This window comes from Manis pentadactyla, chromosome 6 (genome assembly GCF_030020395.1).
Source record: "Manis pentadactyla isolate mManPen7 chromosome 6, mManPen7.hap1, whole genome shotgun sequence".
NCBI lineage: Eukaryota > Metazoa > Chordata > Mammalia > Pholidota > Manidae > Manis > Manis pentadactyla.
The window spans coordinates 134,063,465-134,078,566 of NC_080024.1; the positions used below are offsets into that span (position 1 = coordinate 134,063,465).

Genomic DNA, 15,102 nt, shown 5'->3' on the forward strand with positions numbered 1-15,102 from the left:
TTGTCAGTGGTTGTCATTTAAAAATTTAAAAACTGTATTTTCCTTTGCCTCACACTTCCTTTATGCATGCAACTTATAGCAAAAAATTCCCCTTTAACAATTTCAGAGCACAGTAAGAAACCACAGTGGTTTGCAGGCCACTAATTCTGTTACAGATGAAAGCACTCAATTATCTCTATAAAATCCAATTCCTTACAAAATGTGTTTGTGATTGACTAAGTACATTTTCAAAATGTGGTGATACCACATGTTATTATTTGAGATCTTGATTTAAAAGTTGGAACTATGTAGCCTATGGTTCTTGGGTAAAACAAAGACAGTAACCTGTTTATTTCCCCCAATAAAAAAATATTTTCAATATAAAAAGGCAACCTAGAATGCTTTTATTCCAGATGTTAAGCTAGACTTCTTTAAATCATTTTTCCAATTGCAGCCCAAGCATACTTACAAATTGTAAACAACCATTTAAAAGTGGGTCATCATTCGTATTAAAATCTTATTTACATGGCATTTATTTTTAAAAAATAAAGTGTAGAGATAAGATCTTTCATGGAAAAACTTTAACATAATTTACAATCAGTAAATTCTAGCTCAAGTTCAAGATAAGATGGTATCAATAGAGAATCACTCTTAAGGCCTCTAATGATTGCTACTTCTCATCAGAAAAATCTACGTATACACAAAATTCTGCAACAAACTTCAGAGGGTTCTCTGTATTAACTCTTCGGCTACAAGTGAACAAAAAGTTGTTTCACTTAATACACACACATACATGTAATTTTAACTCCCCCATACCCAAACAAGCAGCCCACCCTCAGCTGTTTGTGGCTGGTATTCTCCTGTTCTTTGCCCCAGGCTGTGTGTTCAGTAGCACAATCTCATTGCAGATTATGAAAACCAGGGTACAAGCGATCTATGGCTTGTATGTCCTAGAGATCTAGGCTCATTAGATATGGGCTTCACAGTAGCATCTACCTAGCTTGTGGTTATCAGCTGCTCACCATGCATAGCAGTAGTTCAGTAATGTCCAGCTTTCATAACACTCAAACCCACAACCAAGAGTTCTGCTCCAAGATCTCATCTTACCAGCTTCAAGTCCTCTCCATCTATCCAGATTTAACTCATCCTTGAACACCATGCCTTATGTGGGTTTTTGTCCATCCTCTTCCTGCATTACATTGTTCAGAACCTTCTTCCTCTGCGATCATCTTTTTTCCTAAACTACTTTAAATATGGTTTAAACAACCTTATTAGCATATAGCATTAAGGTAGGTGCAGAGACAGCTAACAAAACTATGGAAGGCAGAATGTGAAACCCATGGCAAACCCCTATGTCAAAATGCATTTATCCTATAACCAGTGATGTCATATGGCTTGGACTGGAGCAGTTAGTACATTCTCTTGTGGCTTCCTAAAAGGATGATGCTTTGTTGCTGGTTTATCATTGAACTTGTTACCCATAAGTTGGATTCAATATTCTTGCCTTCTATTAATATGGCTGATTTTATGAATTAATTACTGTCTCCCTATGAGCAAACTAGCATAACACATTTTTAACAGTCACCATCAGCTAACCTAATTCTATATTTCCTAATCTATTCATTGTAGCAGAAAATAGCTTTTATGTATGCCATTATCCTTTGAATTCCTACATATGTGAACTTTGCATTTTCAGGTTGGACTCAGCTTGTATATTTTGATGAAAGGGTACAAGAGTCTATTAAGAAGGAAGCTGGGTAACCGGATGGTGCAAATATGTTCTTGAACATGGTCTTCACCCTAGTTCTTGGAAACATCTGGTGCTTAAAATGACTATATGGGAGTACATTGGTTTGATACTAATATGCCTGCTTCCTGCATTACGGGGCTTTTGATATATTGTGAAACAAAGGGAAAGAAAGATCTGCCAAGAGTGGAGAAAGCCCAAACATACAATATATTTCTTGCCTACTCTTCAGCCCTTTAATGAATATGTGCAATTAAGGATGCTAGCATTGTTATGAAAACCTCCTGGTGCAGATAACCAGTGTCAATAGTAGGCAGGAATGTTCCCAGGGTGAAGTGACAATGGAAAAGGTCTTCCTCTGGTCATCTGTCAACTGAAGTGATGCTGTAGTTCAATGCCGGAAAGTTCCTTTCAGATAGTTTATCGAGTTGAATGGTGGAGAAATTTAAGTAGGTTTGTTTAAACAGGTTTTTTACCAATAAAAAATTGATGAAACCACTCTAGTGCCACGTAGGGTACTATATTTTAGCAACCCTTTTGGTGCATCCTAAAGCATGTCTGTTTTAAAGGGTTTGAAGAGAGTAGCCTGCTAACCAGAGAAGTACTGATTCCTCTTAGGAACAGCTGTCAAGGCACAAAGGAATTCTGGATAATATAAAAAGTTAGGTAACCTAACGAATTGTGAGTAAACTATGTCTTAGCTACTATTTTTCAAAGGAGTCTTTTTAAAAAATAGTGTTTCCCTTTTTGCTCAGAGTACATTCTGAAAATGTGAATTTCACCTAGCCTGTTTTTGTTTACAGCATAGATCATGTGTATTAGATCAACTGGCAAGCTCTAAAATGAACTAAAATGCATAACTGACTAGTAATGTGGAGGGCGTGACATGTTGGGAGGAGGGAATATACTAAGCAGTGCATATCCGTCTGCCCCAGGAGTAGGATAAACTTCCTATGTAATGCAAAGTTTAAAAAGCAAAAAGGTGCACTCTTAATATCACACTTCCACCATGTGAAATACACACAACAAAAATTTTTTTTTGTTTCCATATAATTTAGGGCATGAACAGAAAAAATAATCCCCTCTAAAAAAGATCAGTTTAAATCAAAATCAATTAAAACAATTAAAAATTAGTCCCATAATAATATGGTAAACAACTCAAATGGCTTTTTTTTTAATGCTAGGAAAAATGTTCACCTTTCAATGATGAAAGTACTGTTAACACAGAAAGCAAACAAAGTAAAAAGTGAAAGCACATACAGACACACACAAATGGATATAAAAATTGACCAGAAATCACAGGACATTTAAGCAGTTTTCTTAAGTAGAACTATTTTTTTGTACTTTAAATAGACTAAAATATTTGGTGTGGGTTGGGGGGAAGGAAATCAGTATTTCACAATTTTAACTTGAAAACCAGCTGTGATAAAGCCTCAGCTCATTGTTAAAAAAAAAACAAAACAGAACCACATCATACTTTTGACAATCATAGGATTAAAGCTTACAAAGAACACATCTACCATCTACATCACAGTGCACAGAGGATGCAGTCTCTGGGGACTACCACAGGGAAACAGACTCTGCACCCATCATACTGCATTACAAAATTAATGACATTAAAAAAATCCTCACCTCCTGTGGCCAGTGTTCTAGCTGGTAAGCACCTATGGGTAGGAGGCTATCAGAACTGGGAGTACGCTGCTTGATCTGGATCAGGATATCCAATTCCTTCACCTGCGACTGGCTGATGCACTTAGCAATCTCAATACAACATTCACTGAGAATACATGTAACACCACATTCTGGCTTCTTGAGCAGCACAGTCTGGTGAAGGTAGTAGACAGAGGACAGAGCATCAAAGGCCATATTTTTCCTCAAGAGAGAAGAAATCCACACCACTACTCAGTTTTCTTTTATAGTGAAACATTTAAATTTCAGATGAAATTTAACCCCATAAAGACATTATTTGTACATATATAAACACACAGGTTCTGAACTTAGCTGGCTGGCTGATTTGCCCCTTCTCTATTCATTAAACCACCAGTTACTACTAAGTGTTAGTCTCACCACCAGGTTGGTGCCATTAGCTATTATGTTATAAATCTTACATTGTATCCACAGTGGTGTTTACAGGACACATATCCAAGGATCAGAAATGTTGACAGCCATACGACAGCTGAATTTAATCACAACTATTAAGGGAGTAAATTATAAGAACACATAGGGTGATCAGCTTCTCCAGGTATACCCAGGACTTTCCTGAGTTTAGCTCCAGGGAACCCCTCAGTCCCAGGCACACCAGGGCACTTGGTTATCCTAAGAACACTCCACACTCCTCACTTAGTATCACTAGAAATGATTAGAATTTTCAAGAGCATAAAGCTACTTATGAAGGCATCAGCTCAAAAATATTTTTAGAACACTTGCTAATGGCTAGTTCCTAGAAGTCCATAAATATTTAGTGGTGAGATTTTAAGTATAGTTGGTGGGTAGTATCCAAGCAAATTAGTGAGCTGTATATGAGTTCACCCTTGAAACCTGTTTTCAGACAAATCTTCTCAAAGGTTCTTCTTTTGTCCAGTTATATAGTATTTTACTGTATCTTTTTGAGATTTTCAGAGCAAAATGAATAATTCAGCTTTTATATGTCTTTTCATATTCTTTTTTTAGTTGAAAACACTTTGCCAACTATTTCCCACAATCTTGTTTCATATATTGAAAAAAAGACTGCCAGCTGGAGATATTTCCCTCAGATTACAAAGGCCCAAAATTATGTTACTTTTAACTGTGCTCTACCAGAAGGTCTGGCCTTGGGAAAAGATGGTGAAATGAATATTCTCAGATAGGAACATTTTTGTTTTGCCTACAATACTGTGACCTAGCTCAGCGACTGCAGACCTGCTTTCATCTTAATCTCTACTTTTCTGTGTGCCCTCTTGTTTAAAAATGGTGTCACAGCTTCACTATCACTAATAAAAAGATAACAAGTATTTACGCCTTAAAGATCAAGGTCAAAGAAGCAAAAATAAAGTCCTGAGGTAAATATGGTCTAAGGATGACCAATTCGGGTTCTGCATTTTACCAAGAAATAGGATTTAAAAAAATAATAAAATCCATGCATGTTACCTACTTGCTACATATGTAATAATTATTTCTACAGATTTAATGTGTATTAGTTACATAAATCAACATGACTACATTCTTAAAGTAGGTGTATACATTCACCAGAAAAAGACCCTACTCTTTCTCACCAATATTTTTTTTTGTTTGAACAATCCAAGGATATAAATAATGCGAGTGACAAACAGTATCTTCTTAGGGCCTGAGAAAAGGAAAATCTCTTTGGAAGAAAAGAGACTTTAGTGAGACTTCTATTCCTACAGCCAAATGCTGAGAACCAACTTTATGCTACAGCATTGTAAAGGGTAGAACTTAATATAGAACCAGAAATATGGCAAGTTATCTAGTGACTAACATTGTAAAATAGCCAAAAGATTTAAAGCCACAGAAACAGTAAAGTGTGAAATGGAAAATACAGAAGTTACATATTTTTATAATTCTACAACTTCACTTTTGTCCCCAAATCAATATATTATGGATTTCATGGCTCAAAAAAATTATCTTTAATTAGAAAGAAGTAGTAAATAAGAAGTGTCCTCCCACCCACCCCCCAAAAAAGAGCAAACTGGAAATTTTGAGAAACTAAGAGCTTTTTTGGGGAGGGTAGGAGATCATCATTTGGGAGAAATTTGGGGGGAGAAAAAAGTCCTTTGTGTGGAGTTAATGAAGTCCTTCTCACCCGCAACAGCAGCAGTGATATTCTTCCAAGGGGCCCTTACAGCTCAAGTGCTGGGGAACAGTTTGGGCCATGATGGCTGCACACCAACTGACACGCGGTTTACTTGAGCTGATGTACTCTGGTCAGATCCTCTGAGTCCGAGATGGTCCAGAGAGCCTGGAAAATCCATTGCTACTGAGCACAGCTACGAGTGTCAGGTCTGAACCAACCTTAGGCTACGCTTAAATGCAGGAGAACTGGACTTGGTAGTTGTACTTCCCAGGGTACCTTAAGCAACAATCTTAAGCCAGGGGGAAAGAATTTGGCGGGGGTGTGATGCAATCTAACATTATTTTTTTTTAAAGTTAACCCTAAGCTAGTACCTTTCAGAGACCACTGGATGTATTACAATTTAATGAAGGGATACATGGCAGAGCTTTATTAATGATGTTAATAAATTCCAGATATGATTCTTAACTGTCAAACTGCCTAAGACAGCATACTTACTGAAGTGCCAAATTAGGACTCCAGCAGAATAAAAAAATTATTCTGATGGTCTATCATGAAAGGAAAATGTCTGCAAGCAAATTAAGGACATTTTACTGAGATCTGAGATTTAAACAACAGACTCATTCACCATTGTTAGAATGTATGCAGATAAATGACGCCCACTGTTAAGTTTTTTCTATGAGTGTATATTTGTATAAATCCATACACACACATGATATATTTATTTCCTACTAAAAAGATTTAAGGCAGTTATGCTATAAAGTTAGCTATAATATCCAAGATAAAACAGTTCCTACTCAAGAAATTATGTGAACACATTAGAAAAGTTCTTATCATAAAGGCCATCATGAGGCAGTCATATCTAGTTGACATTTTCTGGTTGAGGCTCCAAACACAGGAATTACATTCCAAGAGCTAATTTGTCCCTCAACCCCCCCCCCCCCACACACAGAAAGGTAGTCTGAACAAAATATTCATGAAAACTTGAAAAGATATAAAAGGATCTCAATAGGATTCTGATTACCTCTAGAGATCACACACTATCATCATTACTCTTGATTGTACTAAATACAATTCAATATGCTCCAAGGTGGAAAGAGGGCTAGTGCTATAGGGAAGTAACTGGCTGCAACTGTCAGAAAAGTTTATGATCCTAAACATAATTTAAAATAGATCTAATGATTTAAGCTATTTGCTAGCCACACAGACATTGAACTAGAGAGAATTTATGAGCCATTTGTAAGATTTAAGTGTTGACCAATTTGAACATCAACCTTCATGGTGAAGAAATTAAGACCCTGCATATGAACAGCACCATCTCTTTTGGTTTTCAGTGAAATTTAAAGGAGACATTCTCGTGTATGCAGATAAAACACGGCTGGCACGAGGGTAACCAGCAAAACCATGAGGGATACATGTTGTTACAGAAGGGGAGAAAGAATAAAGTTCAGCTGATGAATATAAAGGATTCAGCAAAGTAAAGCTCAAGAAGGAAAGACAATAGCCAAGAATCTGTCATGTCTAATCATCAATGTGTTAGACCAGAGTAAGAGAAAAGACAGTGTGTTGCTTATGTCCACAGACTACTTAGTTATCTAAAGAGATACTGGAAGGGTAGAGTGCGGCTGTGGGGGGCAAACCGAAATTGGAATGTTCAGCTATGAAAACAAGACTGTACATAAGACAAATTTTAAGTACGGTGAAGATTATCTTTAGTCACTTTATATCCGACCGTCAACCAGACCAGGAGGATTCTGCTTACTGAATAAATGCTCAAGGTATGTAGTTATTTTAAAAAAGACAGAAAGGTCTTAAAGGTATATTTGGACAGTTCTGGGAAGAGGTAGAGAAACCAACTGGATACATGTACTCTTTTATTTGATTTCTGCTAGCGAGACTAGATGGATCATTCTTTACCTTCAAAGTCTTAGTCTTGACTGAAACTGACCTAAAAGGCACAAATAAAGTAAAATTAAAATCCAACAATGTTTAAAACAGATGAATTAGGCAAAACTGGATATGGTTTAAGATTTTTTAAAAAACTCACTATGAAACATTTTGCAAACATATGCTTAGAATACAGAATAAGAGTATTTAGCTTTCAAGAATAATCAGGCGGATTTACTTTGGGCAAAGTGAAAGGTCCTGAGAGAGCGTGTAATCCTCCTAAGACTAAGCACAGCTGGAAGGTCAGGATTAAACACCAGTCATCATCTATCGCAGTGGCTCGGTACCGAACAGGCTTCAATAAGTATTTATTGAATGAATGTACATCATAATGTAGAATTAGTATAACTGGTGTAGTTCAAACCTCATCAGGAAGGTTTCTTAAAGCAGAATGAAAAGACACTGGCAGTTATTCCAAAAGGTGGGCCAAATTCTGGTTATGTTTTCCAATCTTAACCAGTGGTTATAAATACTTCCCAAACTTTTTTTTTAAACAATAAAACTCTTCTTTAAAAAAAGTAAAATCTATGTAGAACTTCAATACAGAATAAAAATGAAGCTGCCACTGGTTAGACCAAAGTCAGTGGGAATGTCACCAGCCTCCAGTTCCCTAAGCCAGCCCTAAGGGTGTCTATGGAATCCACTGTGAGAACCACCATTCATCTTAGAAATGTGAGAGAAAGCATGACCACTCAGTTCTCCTGTTGTCACACTGAGGTAATGACCAGACTGTAGAGGAGAAATTCTAAATAATGTTGCTAATTTAAATAAACACAAAACTCCACAGGGAGATCACTTAAAAGAATGAAAACAGCCCCCATTTTTAAAAAATCAACAAAAAGTAGGCCACAATAGACAAAATAGAATGCAAGAACAGCATCTCATTAAAAAATATATGAGATCATTAAATATAAACAGATGTAAGCACCACCATGAAGTCAACTGCTGGACAGGTATAACTGCTCCATAGATGTTTCCAAGGAATTGAGTCCGAAGTGTCATGCTGCACAGAACAATCTCACGGTAAGTGGAGAGATGTGATCCACTACTGAAATGCCATAGTTGGCACTGCTTCACCTGACATACCAACGCAAGAGTAACTGCCAGGGCCTTCTACGATTTTCAAAGTTCTTCTCCACCCCCAGAGCTGTTCATTAATACCACTGCAAGTTCTCTTTAGGTAAACACTTCTACCAGCCGGAAGCTCCACTGGTTTTCTCCAGCAGGCCTGACAATGGTAACAACTGGGAAATGTACTCTAATCACAATATGGACTGTAGAAGTAGTAGTTAGTGGGCAGCAGCACACCTGGAAGCAAGCAGCCAGTCACTACAATGGTGAAATGAAAATTTCACCAATGGCCAAATGAAGATTTGGCCCAGGCAGATTTAAGAAAGGGTTATTAAATCAAATGGTATCAACCTGGTGCAAATGACAATGTTTTATAGCAAGGGCTTGAAGAAGAAGTATTAATGAGAATGACATATAAAGCAGTCAATAACAAAACAAGGTCACCCTCAACTATCAGCAACTGTAGAACCATTTTCATCTGCAAGTTTGGATCTGTGCAGAGATTCATGTATAAAGCATTTATACTTAATAATGAGCCTTTGAATTTTATGCCCTCTCTGCCAGGAATGCTCATCTTCCCTGGCTTTCCACATGGACTTTCTCATGGGATGTTAGCTCAAACATCATTTCCTTGGAGAATCCTTCCCTCTGCTATGCCCTATCACAGTACCCTGTTTCTCTCCTTCATAGACAAATAAGCTAAGTAAGGGTTATAGTAACTGTTGTCTCCCCAAAGGCAGGGACCATACCTGTGTTATTCATCTTTACCCAAAGACTAAGGAAGTTCCTGACATACGTAACAGGATAACAATAAATATTTGTTGAATGAATAAAAAATTACTATACCAAGTTTACATGTGCACACATACATAGGAAAATGGGGAATATCTAATAGAAAACAACCAAATCTGAAGAATACTGAAATTAATACCTGTGGAGATGGGGGAATACGGTTTTAAAGAACAAGTACCAAAGATACTTATCTTCAAAAATATGAAAATTTACTTGAAGGAGATCAGGAGTGGTTATTTTCCATTTCCATAAAGATGCAAACAAATGTTTAAACTGCAATGAGTTAACATAGACAAAAAGATTATTTGCTGCATAATGGACTACCAACAGAGCTGCTGGAAACTCTCACTGGAGAGAATAAAATACGGTTGGTTATAATAGTCAACCACATATTCAGGATTAGTTAAGAATAGCCCAGATTGTCAGTAATTTTAAGCTAAAAAACTTGCTAAGCTGCTTCTCCCCCAATTTTTAAAATTCTAAATTCATAACTATGTAAAATAACAGATCTCATAAATTTAATAAAACATACTTTAAAAACAGATGGCCCTTATCTGCTGATCATACCTCAGCATCACTTTTCTAGGTATTTTGCAGAAGCAATTACACTTACAAAAGGTCCATTTCACAATACAATCTGGTAGCTGAATCAAATGAACCTCAAATTAAAGTGTATTAGGTCCGCTACCAAATTAAACACCTTTTAAAAAGAGTATTTCTATCTACAGATTGGCTGTAAAAAGAAAAGGGTAAATATACCAAAATAATTGTAGCATATTCCTGAAAAAAATTATACTGCCACCTGTGTTTTTATGAGGTTTGGAAGTAAGTCAAGAGACTGCTAGGTTACACAAGTCAGTCAATTATTACCTGTTGAAATTTCGTGTAAGTCTAAGGAACTTACTCCCTATGATTCTTACTGTACCCCAGCACTAACTAGTACTGGCAGTATCAGTGCAACCAGTACTGGCAATGGAGGTCATCCTGCGCTGTTTTGGTTCTCAGGGCAAAAGTAGGAATGAAGAAGAGATTTGGGAAGATTTTCGGCTACATTTCTTTATAATGTGATTTAGAAGTAAATAAACACAAAAAGAATGAATGTTTAAGACCCACTGAACACATAAGGTCAAGGATTTCTAAAGTTAATCCACTTTCTTCCCCCAAGAGTTTATTTTTGGTAAAAGGCAGAAAAATTAGTTTTTCTACAAGGAAAATCTGCTTCTAAATGATAATCTGGAAATTTTGATATATATTATATATTTAAAAAGACACAAAAATAACGGAGAAGTGGGAATAACAGATTAGGTACTGTAACTTTATAAAGGCTTGCCTAAATCAAGAAGCAGCACACACACACCTAATTTATGCAAACTAAAGATGTATATAAACAGCACAATACTGTGATACTGCATCATGATACATTACCTGTACACATAGCTACTACTGTTATTAATAAACCTTTGGGACACTCGGTTTTATGCCCAACAAGACATCAGTAAGTCTTTAAAATCTTCTCTAGACACTAATTTTCCCATCTAATATTCGAATATAGGAAACCAATTCCACAAGGTGCTTTTAATTGATGAGACCTCAAGTGCTGTTTTCTCTCTTGCATTTTTGAATAGTAAACAGTCCATGGGGACCACACACAAATACTATGACAGAAGAGTTGTTACATTAAGTCTTTTGATGGGACTTGATTGGTGACAAAGTCTTATGACATGCTTGAGCAACGCACTGAAGGAGATCCCATCTGAGTCAATACTTTGTCCAACCACTGTAGAGGTCCATTCAGATGAAGTTCAATCCAGCAAGGAGTGCTCGTTACTGTCTGCCTTCTGTGTAAAAGAATACAAGAAAACAATTGCATATGTAAAAGATAATGTGCATTAAGAATTTAGATAAATTCTTAGAAGGTTATATATACTACATCTGAATTCTTTTGAACAAGTATTAAGTTGGGATAGCTATTATTTTGAAAACTCAAAGTTTAACAAAGTACTTCTAATGACTATTTTTGCTTTAAAAGGGATTTACAAAAGCACACTTTTCCCCTCAAATTTAAATTAGTAGGGTGACATTATTTACCATCCCAAATGAGCAACCTTTAAGAGAGAATGTAGTCACTATTAATAATCACACCAGGACAAGGACATAAACCAGCACTGCCCCAAGCAATCTGTAATACACAGCCACCCTATTTATTAATCAACCATGGAACAGAAATACTCTAATACCAATGAAATCTAAATGGAACAGGGTTTAAATTTAAAGTATACCAAAACAAAACAGAATTTTGACCTAAGCTTTTCACAGAACATTAAGAGTTTGCATTCTACTTTCCTGACAAATCAATGCACGACATCCCTTTTAGTATCATATGACTTCTGATCAGAAACACCTCTAGTACTTCAACAAAACAGGCTACTCTCTGGGAACCACAAACTGTTCAATTACATCCTGTCATTTCCACGTACTGATTGTAGTTCTGTCTTACATATATATGTCAGTTAAGTCTGCCTCTTCAGTGTGACGCCCCTTCAAACATGAGAAATGGCCGTATCAACTCTTCCCTTCCAAAAGACACATGCCCAATATAATTTGAAACTGTATTTTAAAGGATGTGGTTTTCTTTAGCAGATGGTGTCAGTGTTCCACTATACTGCTGATCCCTTTGGATTTCTGAGTGTTTTAGCCAACTTCCATTTGCAGGCCACCTGAATTTCTGTGCTTGAATACTTCTCTGCTCAGTCCACACATGTAGCAGACTACAAGTGCCAGGAAATGAACATCCCTGGGAGCCACTGTCAATCACCGATACTCGAACTGGCATTTAAACGCCCAGTTTCCTTTCCCTCTGGGTGGAATAGTTCTGTATGTTCTTTACCATCTCCCAGTGTTTCCTAAGGGAATAACTCCAGTGACCCACCCATCACAACAGATGGCTTAAGAATGGTATGGCTGTCTTCCTCCCCCTACCTCACTTCCCTACTTCCTCCTTCCTTACCAGTGTTTCCTCCATTTTCTGAATAAATTCCCTGCACTCAAATCCTTGTCTCAGGGTCTGAGACACACACTAAGACATTTTCATACATGATCATTCCTAAAACATAACACATGGAATGTAACAGAACAGTCCCAAATCTAATCTATACAGATGTGATACCTTATTCTGACTTAGCTCCTGTATTTTGGTTTATGCAGCTTACAGTTGCACTAGCACACAAGTTAACTGACATTGACCATGAGGTATAGTCAAGATGGACCCTTTCTTACCTTCCCCTGTTTTTGTTGTTTTATTCTTCACAACATGTTTCTCCTGCCTCTCTCTCTACTTTGGATCAGGCCCTGTGCAGTAATTTTGCCAAGGTCTCTTTTAATTTTGATTTTGCCATTTGCTGAATTCTGGATATTTTCCAGTTTGCTTCTATCAGACTATTTATTACTAGATTAGTTTAACTTTCAGGAATATTCTTAACCCAGGTAACCAAAGGGCAGCAGGGTTAGGAAGGCTGGAACTGGACTTACAGAGCACAGGAATGCACCTGAGGCATAATTTATTCCCCTCCCTGTTTACTCACTTCAGTACTGATTCACTAAACTCAGGCATACTTCTCACTTCAACATGAACTCTTTACACATCTATATTTCCTGTTTACTTCATTTCCTGGTTTTTATTCTGGCACTGAGCTGGCATTAAAGAAAATGAAAAACAGTTTTAGAAATAGATTTACCTCCTCAGCTCCAGTGTCACTAAGGATAAAAGGTTCCTGGTAACTACCCATAGTTCACAGATATGTGGGTATCTGACAGCATTTTGATTTGTAAATTTTAAATTTTAAAGGAACTACTACACTATCCAAAGTAGATGTACCTGCCTCCATAGATAAAAATATAATGTATGTTAGTGCTTCTCATAATTACAGATATAAATTATCTCTAGGTTAAAGAATGGCAGAATCCATGGTGAATGAAGAGCAGTACCTCTCTCCACTGTTGAAAATGGTTCTTAGCAGGAGACCTATAGATATACATGGAAGCCTCTCTGACCTATCCAGTTTGTATTTAATTCCACTGAATTTCTATCATATTCTGCAACATTCTATCTTTTTAAAAGAAAAAAAAAAAGTCTGACTTACAGTTATCAGATAGTACCATCTGAATCTAATTTTAATATTAACTCAGGTCAACTCAAGTCTGAAGGAAAAAAGGAACTCAGCATTCTTTAAAAGTACCACATCTCAAAAGGGAAATGATTAAAACAAAAGAGAACAAGTCACAAAATTAATTATTCTAATATAACTTGGACAAAATAGTGACAAGTCTTCATTCTAGGATATAACTATGTAACACAGGATGTTTTTATAAAAGTTTTCAATGAGCAGACCTCAAATCTCACTGCCTCAAAAGCTATATACCTCATCAAACATGTTCAAGATAGGGAATCAAGTTTACAAATAAAGTGAAACAAATTGTGATGGGCCCAACTGCTGGATTTAACAGGAAAACTTATGATATTATGTTAATGTCTTCTCAGGAAGGCACTCAGAGAGTAAGCAATAAGAGTTGGAGGAAGACTAAGTATTTTACTCATAATTCTATCCTTTCATGTGCTGAGGAGGTCTTCTCTTTCTTTGATATGGAAGCTAATCTATTGTTTAATTTAGCAACAATCTAATCTCTTTTATCCCCTGATGACAAATTAACTTTTGTAAAACTCAATTACGTAAATGTTACTACTAATTGTAGAGAAGGCGTTAGGAGTCAAGAAGAGCTTTCTTCAAGTCCCGTCTCTACCACTTACAATGTGCCCTTGGGCAAATCATCAAATCTTTTCTAAGCTTATTTCCAAGTAAGTATTAGTCTGAACCATTTTTTTTTTTTGAGAGGGCATCTCTCATATTTATTGATCAAATGGTTGTTAACAACAATAAAATTCTGTAGAGGGGACTCAATGCTCAATGCACAATCATTAATCCACCCCAAGCCTAATTCTCATCAGTCTCCAATCTTCTGAAGCATAACGAACAAGTTCTTACATGGTGAACAAATTCTTACATAGTGAGTAAGTTCTTACATGGTGAACAGTACAAGGGCAGCCATCACAGAAACTTTTGGTTTTGATCACGCATTATGGACTATAAACAATCAGGTCAAATATGAATATTCGTTTGATTTTTATACTTGATTTATATGTGGATCCCACATTTCTTCCTTATTATTATTATTATTATTATTTTTAATAAAATGCTGAAGTGGTAGGTAGATGCAAGATAAAGGTAGAAAACATAGTTTAGTGTTGTAAGAGAGCAAATGTAGATGATCATGTGTGTGCCTGTAGACTATGTGTTAATCCAAGCTAGACAAGGGCAATAAAACATCCATGGATGCAGAAGATTTCTCTCAAAACAGGGGGGGTGAGGTGCTAAGCCTCACCTCTGTTGATCCCCAATTTCTCACCTGATGGGCCCCCTGCGACTGTGCCTGTCTTAGGTTGTAGTCTGAACCATTTTTTACCTACAAAGATTGCAACCTTATTAAGAGAAAGGATAACAGAAACAAGCAATTCTTAGCCAAGTTGGAAGGTGTGAGACTGCATTTAAAACACAACACGGTGTGCCTGGCACCTAGCAAGTACCCCCTTCTATCACTGAAAAACATTCTACCTATTAACTGTATATTCAAAGGGGTTTCAACTTACTTGTCCAGCCTTATTCTTCTTTATTTTCTATACTCCAGTCAAACAGAAACATTCTATTGCCAGGAGGTTCATTACCCA

The 15,102-nt window shown here is 36.6% G+C and overlaps 1 protein-coding gene across 4 annotated transcripts in view; it reads right to left on the minus strand.

Annotated features, from left to right (window-relative positions):
• Positions 1 to 6,178: 6,178 nt before the first annotated feature.
• The window catches only part of SMAD2 (SMAD family member 2), an 89,977-nt gene continuing 81,053 nt past the window's right edge, over positions 6,179 to 15,102 (minus strand). For all 4 annotated transcript variants that reach the window (XM_036918647.2, XM_036918648.2, XM_036918645.2 and 1 more), the window contains one exon: positions 6,179 to 11,161. In XM_036918647.2, the coding sequence (XP_036774542.1) occupies positions 11,038 to 11,161 (124 nt within the window). In that variant the 3' untranslated portion in view covers positions 6,179 to 11,037. The remainder of the gene's footprint in view (positions 11,162 to 15,102) is intronic.